The sequence below is a fragment of the Peromyscus maniculatus genome, chromosome 20, assembly GCF_049852395.1.
Source record: "Peromyscus maniculatus bairdii isolate BWxNUB_F1_BW_parent chromosome 20, HU_Pman_BW_mat_3.1, whole genome shotgun sequence".
In the NCBI taxonomy this organism is placed as follows: Eukaryota; Metazoa; Chordata; class Mammalia; order Rodentia; family Cricetidae; genus Peromyscus; species Peromyscus maniculatus.
The window spans coordinates 64530426-64548427 of NC_134871.1; the positions used below are offsets into that span (position 1 = coordinate 64530426).

General features: G+C 40.4%; 1 protein-coding gene across 1 annotated transcript in view; it reads left to right on the plus strand.

Annotated features, from left to right (window-relative positions):
• The window catches only part of Tmem117 (transmembrane protein 117), a 446256-nt gene that overhangs the window by 358240 nt on the left and 70014 nt on the right, over nucleotides 1-18002 (plus strand). The window contains exon 6 of the mRNA XM_076556662.1: nucleotides 2451-2610. Within this exon, the coding sequence (XP_076412777.1) occupies nucleotides 2451-2610 (160 nt within the window). The remainder of the gene's footprint in view (nucleotides 1-2450; nucleotides 2611-18002) is intronic.

Here is an 18002-nt window from a genome sequence, read left to right on the forward strand (position 1 = left end):
ACCAGTCTTATCTTTTCTTTATCTTGCTGGTGCCTCACACTATTTCTATTGTTTATACATTGCTTCTTTTATTTCTGATCTCCTTTCTATGTCAAGTTTAGGCTTCATTGTTTTTAGAGTCCCTTGAGGTACAAAGTTGAGCTTCTTGGTAGAAATCTCTCTCTTGTTTTACATAGGTTATGCTATGGACGTACTCTTGGTGCTCCCACCTCATCCGTATGCTTTGGAATGTTTGTTTCTATTCTCATCTGTCCTTAGATCCTTTTTTACTCTGTTTATCATTTCTTCTTTGACAGTTGGCATTCTGAAGCATGTTGCTTCATTTCCATGTTTGTAAATTTCTCAGACTTCCTTCTATTATTTATTTTTAATTTTTTTTGAGCTCAGAAATGGTACTTGCTGTGATATCACCCCAGAGTCAGCCCTTTAGGAACCTTATAATAAATAACCAGGTGAAGTATTGAATTCCTCCATGGGTGCTACATATGATATCAAAAGTCCCTCGAGATGGAATTTTACTTCTACTTACTATAGCAGAAGAAAATATGCAATTTACTTTTAACGGGTCATTAGTCAAATTTTTAAAGGTATAATGTGTCTTTTCTATTTGTGGGTAGAAAAATCTCCAGGGAATACTTTATATTCATTATATCAAAGTATGGCTTGCTTCAGATAGAACTCACAAAAAGGGAACACGCATTTTCTGAGAAATCTAATGTGCAGATTTTACACATTTTGCAATTGAGAGAGACTTCCAGGAAGATTCATATTACTCATTTGAGAGGTCAGTTACCAAAAGCTGTTATGTGTATATCACAAACCTTCCCTCAAGGCTGAGGAATCTTCACAGAAGAGGAGCAGAAAGATTGTAAGAGCCAGTGTGGTAGCTGACTTTAAGGATACACTGTTTTCTGGACATAATGGGGCAATTACAGATGTTCACTCACATCAGCTGTGGCAGTGTGCACGAGACCTGAACAAGCTCAAGCCAAAGTCCCAGCCTGGAGGAGTGGGGTGATGGGGGATGGAATCCCACCCCTGGCTGAGGAGTTAGGATGTGTTGTAGCTGCTGATATGACCCCAAGGGCAGGCCCTACTCCCAAGAGTAGTTAAGCTACACAAAATGTTTTGGTGGTTTTTAAAGCAAAATAAATGAAAAAAAAAAAAAGGAAACTTGAGGAGTAGTAGGAAGGGAAGAGAGAGTGAATTTGGGGAAGTGACTATGGTTAAAATATATTGCATGAGGGGCTGGAGAGATGGCTCAGAGGTTAAGAGCACTGGCTGTTCTTCCAGAGGTCCTGAGTTCAGTTCCCAGCGCCCACCTGGTGGCTCACAACCACCTGTAATGAGATCTGGTGCCTTCTCCCAGCATACAGGCAGGACACTGTATACTAAATAAATAAATAAATAAATAAATAAATAAATAAATAAATAAATCTTAAAAAATATATTGTATGAAATTGTCAAAGAATTAATAAATTATTAACTTAAAAATTAATAGAAAAATGCCAAATGAGTAAATATTCTGTGGTTTTATTCCATCCATGTATTTCTTGTTTCCCCATCCCCTGCTTCCCTTTATCCCTCCCTCCCTTCCTTCCTTTCTTCCTTCCATCCTTCCTCATTCTTTCTTCTTTCCTATACTTACTCATTTATTTCTGATTAAATTTATTTCAGAACAATTGTGTCTTCCTTTACAAAGTTTCAACTGATATCCTGATGGCAACATAGCAGAAACTCAGCTTTAGTCTGGACAGTTTCCTTTCAGATTAAATCTCACCATGCACATCCCAAGACTACTTTTAATGTTGATATTAAAAACTAATGTGATTATTTTATAGAAAGCCTAATTTCAACAAATACTCACTAAATTGTAAGTATAACTAGTAAGATTTTTAAGGGTGCTACCAAGGCTTGTGAGAAAAGAGCAAATCACACTCCTGCTAATGCCTAACAAGGAAGCGTGTAGCACAGTATAGGGAATGGGCCTGAGGCAGCAGACCTTCCACACGCTGTGTTCGACAGGACATGAGGCTAGCTGCAGTCAAGTAAAAGATGGAATCCAGTGACGGCTCACCTTTTACCAGTTACCTACTGCGTTGGCATATACTTGTCCCTGGACCTCAGTTAAAAGCGTGAAGGCAATGGAGACCATATACAGTGTTCTCTTTGGAACACTCATTGCTACACTAACCAAGATTATGTGTAATAATTTTGCTCTTAACATGTCTTTCACAATTGTCATCATGATGGTCTTCAGGGGATATCTTGGAAGAGATGCTATCACAACGTACTAATCCTTTCTGAAAGAAAGCACTCCATTGACGTCTTTTCCCCATTGTTTGGAGACGACACATTGGGATGGGTGTTTATGGACGTGACTACAGCAGAGACAGGCAGCACTCATGAGCACCAGTGTCTTTGTGTGATGGATGCCTTGTTCATTGCAGGACTGTTCTCTTTACCCTGACTTCCGTGGTGGTACTTGTCATCACAACCGACTGGATCAGCTGGGACAAACTGAATCGTGGATTTTTGCCCAGTGACGAGGTTTCCAGAGCATTCCTTGCTTCTTTCATCTTGGTCTTTGACCTCCTTATCGTGATGCAGGTAACTGTCTGTATTTCCCTCTTCTCTCTGAAGTTGGTCTAAGCTTTGTCCTCACTGTAAGCATGAGCTTTCTCTACACATCTAGAGAAGAACTTAGTTTACAGTTGTGATTAATGGGGCTTTCTCTAGTCATTTCATCAGCAATTTTACAGGGCAGAAAAAGTTACTGAGTGTGGGGGCTGGGGATTCATTTTATGAACATTACTAGGCGGGGCCTGGTAATAATGCAGCGTTATTATTATTATCAGGCAGGGATGATGCGGGAAGCAAAGTAAGACAAAAACGGAACCCCCAAACTGCCATTTTGTGAGCAGAGTACTCAAAGATGAAAATGATAGAAAGCCAGCAAAGCAGAGACAAGCGATTGTCATAGCAGTGCAGGGGTTGGAGCCGTTGAAACGGTGTGATGTGAAAGTGCTTGTCCGGTTATGAAAATGATAATTTTTCAGTATTCACTAGAGGCTCCTCCATTTCATGTAAACAGTATTTCCACCCTGCTTAGCAATAGATATTTTTGTAAAACATCATCACGCTAGCGACTGTTACTGGGGATTGCTGCTGGTGTGAGCGTCTGGGGTGTAGGAGTGTTCTTTTGAAAAGAGACAGAAAGAGACATTTGCTATGTCTTGGTGCTTTATCTTGCTCATTAAATGTCTATCCATTTGCCAGACATTTTCTTATTGCTTTCATAAGGCAATTTCGTTTCCCCTCCTGAGGCACTATAAGTCATGAGAACAATGGCCGCCTTTGCCAAAGGGAAAGGAGACTCCATTGTGTTCGGAATTTATGTGAGATTTTGCAGGATAGCAGATTGGATTTTTGTTTCTAGAGGCAAAGAGGGGCCTTTATAAGAGCGATTCCGTGTTGTTGAAAAGCAGAACAATAGTGTTTTGTTTTGTTACACATCCTGGGCATTGGCTTCAATGTGGTACTTACAGTATATCACTGTTTCTAATGGGTTGTATTTTAAAATGCATTATAGTTTAAAACTATCTGAAGACATACACTTGAAAACTTTTGTCTATTCTAGAAACAGCTGTTTCTTTTTTTTTTCCATTTTCTGCAAGATATTTAGCATAGTAGAGAAAGCCTTGGGTGTGAGGTCAGGCATGATTCATTGGTAAGCTCCAGGTCTGCCTCTCATTAGCTGTAGGACCTCTTCAACAGAGCTCCAAATAGAATCTTTTGTAATTATGCAACAATACATTGTGCATTACCTGTATCCAGTTCATTGTATCCTGTTTCCCAACTAATAGTCTCTCTAATGTTAAATTCTCACTCTGGTTAAATGGCCCACTGGTTCCTCCCCGACTCCATTTTAGAATCAAAGGTACTAGCAGCCAAATAGATGATTATCCTCCTTTGATTTGTTCAAATTTATATGCTGGAGACTACTCCTTCATCGACCAACACCACAACCCCTCCCTTATTCCCTGCTTATGAAAACTTTAAGTATTCTTCCAAATAAGTTCACTAAAGCCAAAGACTTCAAGTGGAAAAACACAATATTAGAATTTATACAAATTACAGATTCATTCAAAAAGTGCTCAATAAAGATGACCAGAAGAAAGGAAAATTAGCTGGGATTATACTCACAGAAACAGCAGAATTGGAAGGGGAAAGGTATTCTAGAATTTTTTTTAATGCATAAAAATGTAGAGTCAACAAAATGCTGACATGTTCAGAATAGCCAGAGACCAGTTGACAAGGTGAAAAGTCTAAGCTGAGGAATAGCTCAATCTCACCCACATTGGCTGCGAGTAATGTGATGCCTGCCAGTGTAGCTTCCTCAGAGGGGAAGTATTTCTGCAGCATAGGGACATCCAGAACTTCTCCAGAAGAGAGATGCCATTGTCCTTTGAAAGTGGAGGCTGAAGTTAGCAGGAAACTCAGATCTAGCCTTTATTCTCCATCCCTCGTCTTTGTTCACTTCTCCTTTCTGTTTTCCCTCTACAGCGAAGCAGCATCATTCAATTTTCAGTTTATGAGGAAGTGAAGGATCATTGCTGGCACCTCTGAGGGTGACCACTCCAGTTCTTGTGCTCTGTGCGGATTCTCTAGGAACTGTCCAGCATCTGAATGACTGTCTCAGTGTGGGAAACTGACTCCAAGGACAGAGATGCAATCTGAAAGAAAATAGGAAATTAGGCCCTGAAAACTCAAATTGATGGGTATTTAGTGGAAGGAAGCATCATTGAAATGAGTATCTAGAGGCAGAAGTCTTAGATCCTTTGCTTTGTCCTCCAACTTCATGTGTTAGCGAGGTTGACAGATGCATCCTTCTCTGTCTTTTGTGTCCCAAACCTTCCTTCCCATTTCTTTGCTATTATCCTAGTATGGACTCTCCCCTCTACCATTAAAAAGAATCAATGGGACCTTTGTCCTTCTCTTCCCTTCTACCATATGCCCTGTATAGCTGGATTTCACAATCTTTCAATAAGAAATGACCTGTCACATTGCCTCTCAACCACAAACATTATCAGCAGCTCTTCATGGTCCCCAGATGAAGTTCCTAACCAGACACTCATCTCAGCATGATGTGTGGGGCCAGTTGTGTTTCCTGAGCTCTATCCCACCTCAGACTGAAGATCAGCTGTTTTGCTCTTCATCCCAGTGTGCTTATTCCCAGCATGTCCAGGAGCCTCTTTCTCCTGGACAGACTGTGTTTTCCCTGCGCTACTGGGCACTGAAGATGATTACAGTTCCCCCTTCTGGAAGGAACATTATCAGTTCCCCACTGGCCCTTCTGCGGCACCTTTCACCACCCTGCACACCAGCATGCTCCTCTTTCCTCCCTCTTGTGTTCTTTACTCTCCCTACTGCAGTGTGCAGGGGTAACCCATAGTACTTGCTGGACGAGAATGGACAAGTGGAAGTTCAGGCCCCAGTCTTGTGCCAGCTTGATCCCCTGTGGTCATGACATAGACGTTTTGGACCCAGCATATGTGCAAAGGGAGTTAACTCAGGAAATGGTCTTAAAATGCATATGTTAAGCTTAAGGCATTTGAAAACACAGCATACTAATATCCTAACAAGTTCACAGCCAACCAAACTATGAGCCAATTCATGCTGTGGTCATGTTTCAGATGAAAGAAAAATGAAAAAGTAGTAAAAATCAGGGGAAATTGAGGGGGCGCTTTCATTAAGAGCTCCAGCCTTTTAGAACATTTAAATGATTGAAAAGCAATTTACACCGGGCTTTCCTAATGGCAGGAGATTGCCACTTGCACTACAGCAAAGTAGTGTTGCATTTGAATCAAAAATTAAATATAGAATTAGACTTTTCTTCCTGGTGCCTTGGGTTGAAGCCAAGGCTAGTACATGATAAGCATGGATTCTATCCTGAGCTCTCTTCAGCCCTAGGAATTTAATGCCATTTCTATAAACATCTTATTTTTAACAAAATTAGTAGAACAAGTTTGTGTCCTTTAGAGAAAATATATTCTGTGTGTGTCTATGAAATAGGACTTCTGCATTTATTATTAAATATTTGTTATTTTATATTTTCTTGTGGTTTTGATAAGGTCATTAGAAATAAGACAAAACAGATTCCAGGAAAATGACATATGACTCTTAAGATCAATGTGCTATAGAACACAAGTAAATTTGAAAGCAAGTATCTGTCATAGGAAAATTTTATCACACATTTTATTTAGTGTTTCTGGGAATATCATTCAATTTTTATGCCTTCGCTTATTTCATTGCTTAAGTATTTGGTCTTCAGTCTGCACCACCTACTCTTTTTCTGATCAGTTGCTGAAAAGGTAAATATGACATAAAGAGTTAAAATAGATTGTGGAATAAACAAGTAGAAAGTGTCAAAGGAATTCACAAAAAGAAGACAAACATAGACAGGGGTAGACAGAGGGGGTGTTTCAAGGAACTGATGAGAGCAGAGGGTGATGAGGCTGAAGCGGGACCCACCCACAGGACCACTTTCTCCAGGGCAGCAGCACTGCCCTCCAGATCCGATTTGCTCTGTTCTGATAAGACAGGAAGCACGATCAATTCATTCCTAATGTGTATCTGAGGAAAGAATACAGAGGAAATGGAGTTCAAAGATGCTGAGGATGTAGTCTACAGAGCCCATGGGTGCATAGCATGGTTTAGTAGAAGAAGTGTGAGTGGAGGAATGGTTAATTGTAAGGAAGATCACCATTATTTAGAATTCTTCAAGCAGAAAGAGCTCATCATCATTCTTTTCACTTTCCACATCATTCCCTGCCCCTCATCCAGGCATTCCTGCATCTGACATGAAGACTGAGAAGAGAAGAACTTGTCTTTATAAAATAAGGGAGATTCTGTACTTTTTTTTTTAACTAGACAGGAAAAGAAAGGGAGGGCATAGGGGAAGAAAGGAAGCAGGAAGAAGACAAACAAGTGTGAGGGACCAAAACGAAGGAGATGATGTGTATAATTCTCCAATGTCTATGGGAAACAGTGACAGTGGCAGAGTTGGGAAGTGGTGGGGACCATGAGGACTGATGGAGTAGTTCATTCTTCAGTTTCTATCTATTCTTCATCACTCATAGACACTTTTCTTGACTGGACTATAGGGAATTGGTAATGGGGAATATTATAGAGACTATTAAATTGCCTAACTAGACTGATATAACCTAGTAGCAACAGCTTAAGAAGTACACAGGAAGCAAAGGAAACCATGGGAGGGTAACTGTGAATGTATGGGTAAGTGTAGGAGTGTTTTGTGCTTATACAGCTTGGATGATAGTGGACCCCCAAGCTAATGTTGTTTAGTTAATGAGCTATCATCTTGATAGTAGAACACAATAATTAAGAGTGTGGGCACTGAAATCTGGCTTCCATGATTGTGATCCTGGCCATGCCCTTTTGTAGCTGTGTGATTTTGACATTGGGTACTTACTTAAACCAGGCTGATCCTGGTATCTACTTATACAGTTGGTTATGGCTCAATATTCTATGAACGTCTACTTCAGTCTTAGTCAATGATCAGAAGAGTTATCTGTACAGCGAGGGAATGCTCATGAGTCCCAAAATAATGCAAGTCTGCTGCAGAATGATGTCACATCACTGACAGGACTGACAGAATCTGTGAAGCATTTGGACTTCATCCTAAGGATAAGGATAAGCCAGTCTGAGTTCTAATCAATACATGCTTAAAACTAATGATTATTTTAAGAAAGTTTTCCTTAAAAGTTGAGAATGCTTTAGAATGAGCAATACTAAAGAAGGTCAAGAGGCTGGCTTGTAGCTCAGTGGTAGAGCTCTTGTCTAGCATGTATAGGTCCCTCGGGTTCATGCCCTGTACCATATACAAACAATAAGACCTCAACCTTTTAGGAAAGGGGGGAGGTTTACATGGTGGTCTTTTATATATGACATGTTAAAGGTTTCACTAGAATAGCATCAGTAGAAATACACAGAAAACATCTATTCATTAGAAATAGAAGTAACAGGACTCCTTTAGAGAGGTTGGAAGGAGAGTTACCCAGAATGGCAATGACAGCATTAGTGGCTGTGGTGGTTCCCATAATCATTTGGTGAACTCTTTAATATGGGGGGGGGGTCACATCTGATCTATTTCTATATATTCCTCCTTGTGCAAGAGCCCAATAACATCATAGATACATTAAAATGTTCATTAAACTTAGTAGTCTACTTTAAGATTTCAAGCAATAGATCAGAACAGTAGTAGAGTATTTGACTAAAGCTAAAAGATGGGGTGAAATACATGGTACCAGGACAAAGGTCAGAGTTTGGATTTAGGCTCATGGAACTGCAGTGCTGGTAGGTAGGGAGGGGAAGGGAGATCTTGGTGAAAGAATGGGGCACTTCAGTTAGATAAGAGCCCCAAGCCTTGGGGGTCTATTACACAACATGATGGATGCAGTTAAGAATATAGCCAGGCGGTGGTGGTGCACGCCTTGAATCTCAGCACACGGGAGGCAGAGCCAGGCAGATCTCTGTGAGTTCAAGGCCAGCCTGGTCTACAGAGCGATATCCAGGACAGGCACCAAAACTACACAGAGAAATCCTGTCTTGAAAAACAAAACAAAACAAAACAAATCAAACAAACAAACAAAAAACCCCAATGTATTATATGTTCCAAAATTGCAACAAGAGTAGAGTAGATTTGGATGGTTCTTACCATCAAAGAATGACACATATGTGGGGTGGTGAATGCATTAATGAGCTTGGCTTAAAATCATTGCATAATTTATTCATATATCATAATGTCATAATATACCCTGTAAGTATATATAATTGTTATGTGGCAAATACAATAAAATGATATTTCAATGAAGAAACAAGGAAAGAAAGTTTATGGAAGTTTATAATAGAAACCTACCTATAGTGCCATTCAGAATACATATATATATATACATATACATATACATATATATTACATTACATATGTATATCCCTTAGGTTTATGTGCACCAAGGTGTTGAGAAGCCATGCAGAGGAGAGGCTGTTCAAAAGAAAAAGGTTCAGAGAATAAGAATTGGCAAGTCCTCATGTGGTTGACACATCTTTTTAACGCTCCCCTTTGTAATTTATTTATATGCCTGTCTAGCTCTGTAACAGGTATTTCCTAAAACACCCAAGCTCTTTGAGAAAAGGAAATTGTTTAACCAGTTGTTTTATCCTTGCACAGTTCATCTTTAATTCATTGCTTTTTGTCATAGCTATTTTGCTGAATGGAAGAATCAATAACAGAGTGAAAATATCGTTATTTCACAAAAGCCAAATGGTGTGTGATATTTCAAGAGGTAAACTGTTTGTAAATCATGCAAAGGATGAACCAGCAATAGTATCCTATCAGGTCATTGGCACTGAAATATCACCTTACAGCAATTAGATATCTAAATAAAATATGAATAATTTATACCATTAGGCCTTTAAAATAAACCCTTTGGTCAGAAAGCTTTTGAGGCTAAGTGGCATTGCCTCAGAAGCAATTCTTAGTGCACTGAAGACTAATTATGAAAATTACACTCTCCAAATATTTTCTTATGTAACTGATTTGAAATATGTATTCTCTTATGTGTGGTTGTGAAAAGCAGGTTGACAGCTAAAAATACACGCTGTGACATTTAATAGACTTTATTTTAAATCATCCCGAGCCAGCTTTAGCAGAACATCCCTCCTTAGCTCCCTGTGTGCAAAGTGGACTCACTCATTTCACAACAGACACCAGAGCAACAAGCCTAAGTCTGTTTTAGTTAAATAGGCATGGTGCTTTGATATATTGAAGTATATTTTCAGAATAAATATTTCCAACTGGTTCTGCTTATGGAAAATTTGCAAAGAATGGTGTTAGTGTCTGTCTACCTGACTTAACGTGCTCTTTGACTTTTGGAAGGTTTTATATAACTCCTTCCAGGGGTTTTGAACTCTTTTTCACACACGATTTCTCTCAGCACCTCTCTTATTGAAGCCTTGCTCTGCCATCTGAGAGCAGAACACTGGTGATTTCTAGCCTTGGTCCCAAGGATGGCCTTGGAGTAAAGGCTTTACGCCTTCATTAATATCTAGATTCACAGTTCAATGCCTTCTCTGTTCATGGTACACAGCTGTGGGGTTGAACTATAACTTTGTTTCTTGTCACTGTCTTGCTCTTACCACAAAGCTGCTGGTCCAGTGGGGAGAGACAGTTAAATGAGAGTTATTAGCAGGGGATTCTATCCTGAGTAGTTCCAGCAATTGGTCTCCAAGCCATAGAACTAACCACAGGAAGTTAGGTCTGTACAGTACGAAGGGGTCTGGCCCAGTGGGCAGTGTGCAAGAGGTTGCCATGGAGATGTTTTAACAGAGGCCATAGTGTTAAAAGGTCTTATAGTAAAAAAAAAAACCCTGGAGCCAGATATTGGGGTGAAAGCTGAAAGATCAGAGAGGCAGAGCAAGCCAGCCACATTCTTTTTTTTTAATTTTTTTATTTTATAATTTAATTTAATTTTACATATCAGCCACAGATTCCCCTGTCTTCGCTCCTTCCGACCCCCCTCCCCCCAAACCACCCCCCATTCCCATCTCCTCCAGGGCAAGGACTCCCCTGGGGATTCAGCTCAACCTGGTAGATTCAGTTCAGGCAGGTCCAGTCCCCTCCTCCCTTCACCCAGACTGAGCAAAGTGTCCCTGCATAGGCCCAAGGTTCCAAACAGCCAGCTTCATGCACTAAGGACAGGTCGTGGTCCCACTGCCTGGGGGCCTCCCAAACAGTTCAAGCTAACCAACTGTCTCACTTATCCAGAGGGCCTGGTCCAGTTGGGGGCTCCTCAGCTATTGGTTCATAGTTCATGTGTTTCCACTAGTTCGGCTATTTGTCCCTGTGCTTTTTCCAGTCATGGTCTCAACAATTCTCACTCATACTTACCTCTAGAAAATCATCAGTCTCAAGAGAGTGAGTTTCTGTTTCCTCACACCTTGTATACCTTTCTATGCCCAGCCATCACTTCCTGGGATTAAAGGTGTGTGCCATCACTGCCTGGCTCTGTTTCCAATGTGGCCTTGAATTCACAGAGCTCCAGACAGATCTTTGCCTCCTGAGTGACAGGATTAAGGGTGTGTGCCACCACTGTCTGGCCTCTATGTCTAATCTAGTGGCTGGCTCTGTCCTCTGATCCCCAGGCAAGTTTATTAGGGTACACAATATATCGCTACACCATGGTGTAGGTAACATCTAGTGGAAGTTAATAGGAGAACTAGAAGACTGTTATGAGGTGCCCTGGCTAGAGTCCAATGGGAAGAGGAACCTCAATGAAGAAAACGCCTCTGTCACATTGCCTGTTGGCGAGTCTGTGTGGCATTTTCTTGATTGCTAGTTGATAGAGGGACCTCACTGGGTTCAGTGCTACTTCTGGACAGGTGATCTTGATATAAGAAGGAGGGCTGAGCAAACCAGTAAAGCATGACCTCAAGTTCCTACATGGCTTCACCCTTTCTTTCCCATGGTGGTTTTGGACAAAGCTTTATTACATCAAGAGAAGGCAAACTAGGACACGAGATAGGGGAACATTTAGTGTGGTGTCATGAGTGCTGTAGTAGTAAATGCATTCCATTGAAAATGAAACAGTTGCTTGGTAAATAGTATTGGGCAGCTTTTAAAGTGGTACTAAGTTATGTGAGGGATTGTTATAAGCAGGGAAGATCAGTCAAGTCCTTATGGATAATGTGGGAGGCAAGTCACTTGGAAGAATATAAGATTTGTTTAAGAAAGTGGAAAAGAAAGGCATTCGAGTGTTATTTCAACTTAAAATGTTCCAGCCCCTGAGGTGTTTTTCTAAAGAGAACTAGATCATGACTTAGAAGCTGGAGACATATGGATTCTATGCAGTTGCAAATCAATGGTGGTTTTGTCACAGCTGCATGGAGGCAGCAAGCTCCTGCCTTCAGCTTAGTGTTTCCCTGACAGATGTGTTATTTTCTGTGGTTCATGTCTGTCTCGTCCTCACCCTGAGAGGATAGTTTGGTTCTAGCCTTCAATCCTCTCTACTATGTAGCATGGTGTGGTCTGTGTAGCAGCTCCCACTTACCATGCACCACTAGTACATGTTTTTAAATGTACCCCACAGATTCACATGTTCCATCATGCATGTTCAGGGGCAGGTTCCCACCTCACAATGTGGCTGCACTTCAGGTCAGAATTGAACATGTGAGGCTAGACGTGAGCCCTGAGAGCCGACACTCATCTCCAATGTCATCTGCCAGATTGGATGGTCCAGTTCTTTGTTAGTACTTTTATTGGACAGTGCCAGGGATGTGGGATCTTTCTGTGGGTTCCTATACTAATTTTTGCAAACCATGAAAGCAATCCAACAATACTCTGAAATTTGGGATATTCATTTTAAACCCATGTGTAGATGAACAGTCTTATTAAATAAGAAACACAGAGCCAATTGCAGAGTTAAAAGCCCAAGAGGTCAGAGCAGTAGCTGAGAGCTGAGCTTACCCTTCACTGCCACTGCTGTCCTTCTCAGCAAGAGCGCTACTTCCTGTGTATCTGTCTTTTTATAGACTTGCTGTTCTGCCTTCTCATTGGTTGTAAACCCAACCACATGACCTCCTCGTCACTGCCCATCTATACAGACCTCCAGATCTTCTATGGTTGGTATTGAGATTAAAGGCATGTGTTTCCATGCTGGCTGTATCCTTGAACACACAGAGATCTACCTGTCATGTGATCAGGATTAAAGGCATGTGCTACTACTGCCAGACTTCTGCTATGGCTTGCTATCAGCTCTGACCCCCAGGCAACTTTATTCATTAACATACAAATAAAATCACATTTCAGTACAAATAAAATATCACCATACTCATGCCTTAAACTTTTAGAGAGATCAGTGTTTCGACAGAAGTTTAGAGTAAAGGGAACATTTAAGATTCTTTTTTCACATCCTGATTTTTACACCTGTAGCAGTGTAGAGAGAGTCTATAACTCAACTGAGATCATGAACTGTCAGGGAAGCCTGACGATGACCTGAATCTCACATGTAGTTTCTGAATCTGGTTGCATTTCCTCTGGAGCCAAATGTGAGGAGAATCCCAGAGAAATGTGCCCAGCTACAGGCTCAGAGTCTAATATATTTAAGTACGGGTCCAACACCAGGACACCATAGTGAGGACCCTTCATAGTACAAGTGACAATCAAAATTCACAAGAGGCAGAGCAGTGCAAGGGAACACACTGAAGATGAGATGGGATGAAGGAAGACAGCAGAGTAGAAAGGAAAATGAAAGGCTGGCATTCAACACATGCTTACTATGTCCTGGTACCATCTTGGATGCTTAGATGAACTATAGCCTATTTATGAATAGCTATTATTATTTATACTTTTACTAGCAAGAATATATCATCTCATACAGATAGAGTCTGGAATCAGCAAAGTGATGATAAGTGCCAAAACAGGTTTACTGGACTCCCAAATCCATACATGTTTGCATCCTTGTACTTTTAGGAATATCAGATTAAACCATGTCCACATAAAAGCACCTGATGCATGGCTGGAGTTATGGGGACACTCCGACATCAGAGTGGAGTAGAGCTGTATTTCTTAGTGACCATGGAGTTTGATTAAGTCACTTCATTTTTAAGGATTTATTTTCTCACGTATAGGATTCCAATTTTTTCCTGATACCTATTTTGTTATTTTTTGTTATTATAAGTTAGCTTATAAAAAGCACTTGAAGTATAATATTTGTACACATCAAAATTATACAACATGGAGATCAGATTGGTCTATGTAGCAAGCTCCAGTCCAGACATGGCTACATAGTGAGACCCTGCTCAGGAGCCCAAAAAAGAAATTATACAACATCAATGGCAGAAAATTAATTCATTCTTCATAGTTAGTCTTTGAATTAAAATGTCCATTCCCATTTCTCTAAGGAAGATTGTAATGTCATTATGAATGATGAGGTTGGAATCTGAGAATAAGTAGCATAGCCGTAACCTGCAAGTTGATGTTTAGCCTAGGGTGGGGTTTTCACTTTCCTTCGGTCCTAGAATCACCAGACCCTGTACAAAGATGTAGTTTCTAATTAGCATATCTCAGAAGCTTCTTGTTCAATATTGCACAGTCGTGCCTAGAATCTAATACTTTCCAGCTACATAGGAATTCCTCCCCATCATAGCCATGTGAACTTTCTGGTTGCTGCTTGAAGCTGCCAGCTCTCCAACTTCTCTATTGGCATCAGAATCACTGCGGAGTGGTGTGAGATTATTCAGGAAGTATACATTTTCACTGAGTCTCATCATGGCTTCTCTGAATCGCTGTTCTTGGGTATCACTAATAAATGAATGTTGCACTCTTGCTGGGTATCAGGCATGTATTTTTGCATTTTTCTCTAATTTTGATGAAAATGCATTTGATCAATATCCCTTTGAAGTGTCTTGGTTTGATTTCAATAGCTTTGGACATTTATTTTTCAAGTTGAACAATTTGAATAAGATATAAAGTTTTGGAACAACTTAAAAGAAAGTTTTGCAGCACAATACCTCAATACACAAATACATGTGTTTATGGAACAATAGGAGATTAAGGTCTTCTCATGATCCTTCTACACGGATGCTAAGGAGAATCTTTGTTTTAATACACAGACTTATAGATGTGGCATCAAAGGCATCTCCAGGACCTACAGATGGTTCCTGTGTATAGAGAAGAGCAGTAGACCAAGAGACTGGATGCTGTGGGAAGGAGAAAGGAGATGAGAGGTTGACAACTACCTTAGCTAACAGATCTGGAGCAATGGATTCTCAGAAAAGTTTCGCTTTATCATGTGCAGTGCTTCCCAAAAGTTTAGCAAATTAACACACACACACACACACACACACACACACTTATATATATAGATATATATGTGTGTGCATGAGTGTATATATACATATATATATATATATATGTATATCTGTACATATATTATCTTAGGTTTCTATTGCTGAGGTACCATGACCAAAAGCAACTTAGAAGAAGAAAGGGTTTATTCAATCTTACAACTCTCAGGTCACACTCCATCACTGAAGGAAGTCAGAGCAGGAACCTGGAAGCAGGAACTGAAGCAGAGACCCTGGAGGAACACTGCTTACTGGCTTGCTCTTCAGACTTGCTCAGCCTGCTTTCTTATACAACTCAGGACCACCTCCCCAGAAGTAGCATTGACACACCCTCATGGGATTGGCCCTCCCATATGAATAACTAATCAAGACAGCGTCTCACAGACTTGCCTCTGGCCCAGTCTCATAAAGATATTTTCTCAGTTAAGATTTCCCCTTCCCCAATATGGCTATGTTTGTGTCAACTTGACAAGAGTCAACCAGCACATGAATATAATGGCACACACATGCACATTCTCTCACTGTTCCGCCATGGTTTTCCCCAGCCTCATCTTTCTCTTTGGATTCCTCCTTAGAGATGAGTGTAGAAGACTGACTGAGGTGCATTCACTGTCCTACGATTGCCTCTCCACTCAGGGTCTGACATTCCGCCCTTATAGGTTTTTGCGTGGAATCATATGTCTTTTATTCTTCCTGATTAAAAACAAATTGTAGCCCTCTTTTTCTTTCCAAACCATTTGTCAAGTCCACTCTCTCTACCCATCCTTCCATCTGCTCTCAACCCTTTAATCTTCTTGTTCCCGTTATTTCTCAGGCAGATCTATCTATTGCTGTTGCCTTCCTTTCCTATGCTTCCCCTGGTCTTTCTCAAGTCTTGATACCTCTGTCGGATTCCAGATCTGAATGAATTCTGGGTGTGACTGGATGCCTCATGCATAACTCCTGTTTATCATGACTACATGAGGAATTCCTGTCACCAAATCCTCTGGATGTCGCTCACCAAGCCACTGCACAAACACTAACCTTCCAGGTATCTAAGATCACACATTCACCTTAGTCTTTGAGTAATCATCTTTTGTGTTCATGTGAGGTATCCCTTGTTTCTTTCTTCCTTATATTCTTATAACCTCTACCTCCGTTCAGAGTCTCATTCAGCCTTAACTCACAGTCATACAGTGTTCTTGTGTGTGTGCACGCAGGTGTGCATGTGAATGCCAGAGGTGATATCTGCTGTCTTCCTCAACCATTCTCCACGTTAAGTTTTGAGAAAAGGTCTTTCGTTAAAACCATAAGTCGATGATTAGATTAGACTAGCTGGCCAGCAAGCCCCAGGAATCCTTCTTTCTCCACTTCCCCCTTGCTTAGATTACAGGTGCATGCTGCAATGCTCAGCTTTGTCTATTGTGGATAGTAGGGCTCAAACTCGGGGACCCAGGCTTGTGAGGCAAGTGCTTTACTGGTTGAACAATCTCTTCAATCTCTGGTACAATATTCATGTGTGTGTGTGTGTGTGTGTGTGTGTGTGTGTGTGTGTGTGTATGTGTGTATGTGTGTGTGTGTGTGGGCCTGCCTGCCTGTATTTCCCCATTTCTTCCAAAGTTACTGTATTAATATAAAAATCTGATTCTCAACATTCTTTAAATATAATGAAAACTTCTATGATGTTGAGTGGAAACCTACACTGAGTGAATTCAAGTTCCAAAAGTCTCAAGACTATGGTTCAGTCACAATCTATAATGTTCTATTAAATTGCAGAGTAACCCCCATCTGCTCTCAATGACAAATTGCTGAGCATTAACAATCACATTAGTCTATGTTGTATATCTTGTGTTGTGTCTCACTTAAAGTTTCAAGATTAATGGTAAAAGCATCTTTAAATATATCCACAACATCCTCTGTAATAAAAATTAAAAAAAAATTGTGTTTTATTTGATGAGGAGAGGAAGAAAGTTTATAGGCTTTGATAATAAAAATAGGAGACCATGAAACAGGGAATCTCATAAAATTCCATTTTTAAACCAGAAAAGTCTCTATCCATAATGTTCTGGGTAGAGAGAGGGAGGGAACTAGATATAATAAGGTCATAATTGGGTGGAATAAAATGGCTCAGGGATTCATGTCTGAGGAGCTGCTGTGCAGAAGCTGACATTCAGTGGCCTGGTCTCCTGGTACCTCTGTTGCTCTGTGGTCAATAGTGATGATATGCTTTCTGTTTGACCTTTAGAATTTGTGACACAAGACTCCATTTATTTTCTGAGATTGGCTCAGATAATAAGAATGGAATATATTTGAAAATTTGTTATTTTAAAAAGAAACCTTTAGTGTTTTTGGTACCCCCTCACTGTTTCTGCTCAAAGTCTCAAAGGTTTCCGCATCCCCTCATCTGTCAGCATGAGTAAGTCCAGTTTAAAGATTTTGTTTTAATAAAAATCTTCCTGTAATAAATACATTGGAACTTGCTTAAGCCTTTCCTAAAAAGTAAATTGTCAGCACTGAATCCAAAAGAAGAAAGATGTGTTAATATATTTAACACTTCTTTGAGACACATCTTTTAACTCCTGGAAAAGAACTTGCAAATGTAATTAAGACATATCATAGGCCCCTATTTGACATAGTAATACACATGGATAGTTTAACATCAGCTCCTTCAAGATTGTAAGAGAATATGCCCCCACCTACAGTGACTGGATATGCCTGGTGTGGTAGGTACTCTTGCCTCCATTTCCCAGATATCCATATCCTCATTGCAGGTACCCACAGATATGTTAATTATCCCCAGAGAAGGAAATCAAGTTGCCATGGAATTAGTTGGCATTCAGCTGAATTTAAGACTGGGAGACTGCTTTGGATAATCCGTAAGGTTCAATGTTATCACAGAGTCTGTAAAAAAAATAAGCAGGAGGCCCAGAGGAACCAAGCAGATGCTGTGTGAGAGGCCTTGGTCTTGGAGGTAGAGGGGGCTAAGCCCCAATGACTGTGTCTAAAGAACTTGCTGAATCCAACCCACTAAGATCCATTTTGAACCTTTAATGCCCAGAATGCTAAGATTTGCCAAGATACACAAACACATATCTAGTTAG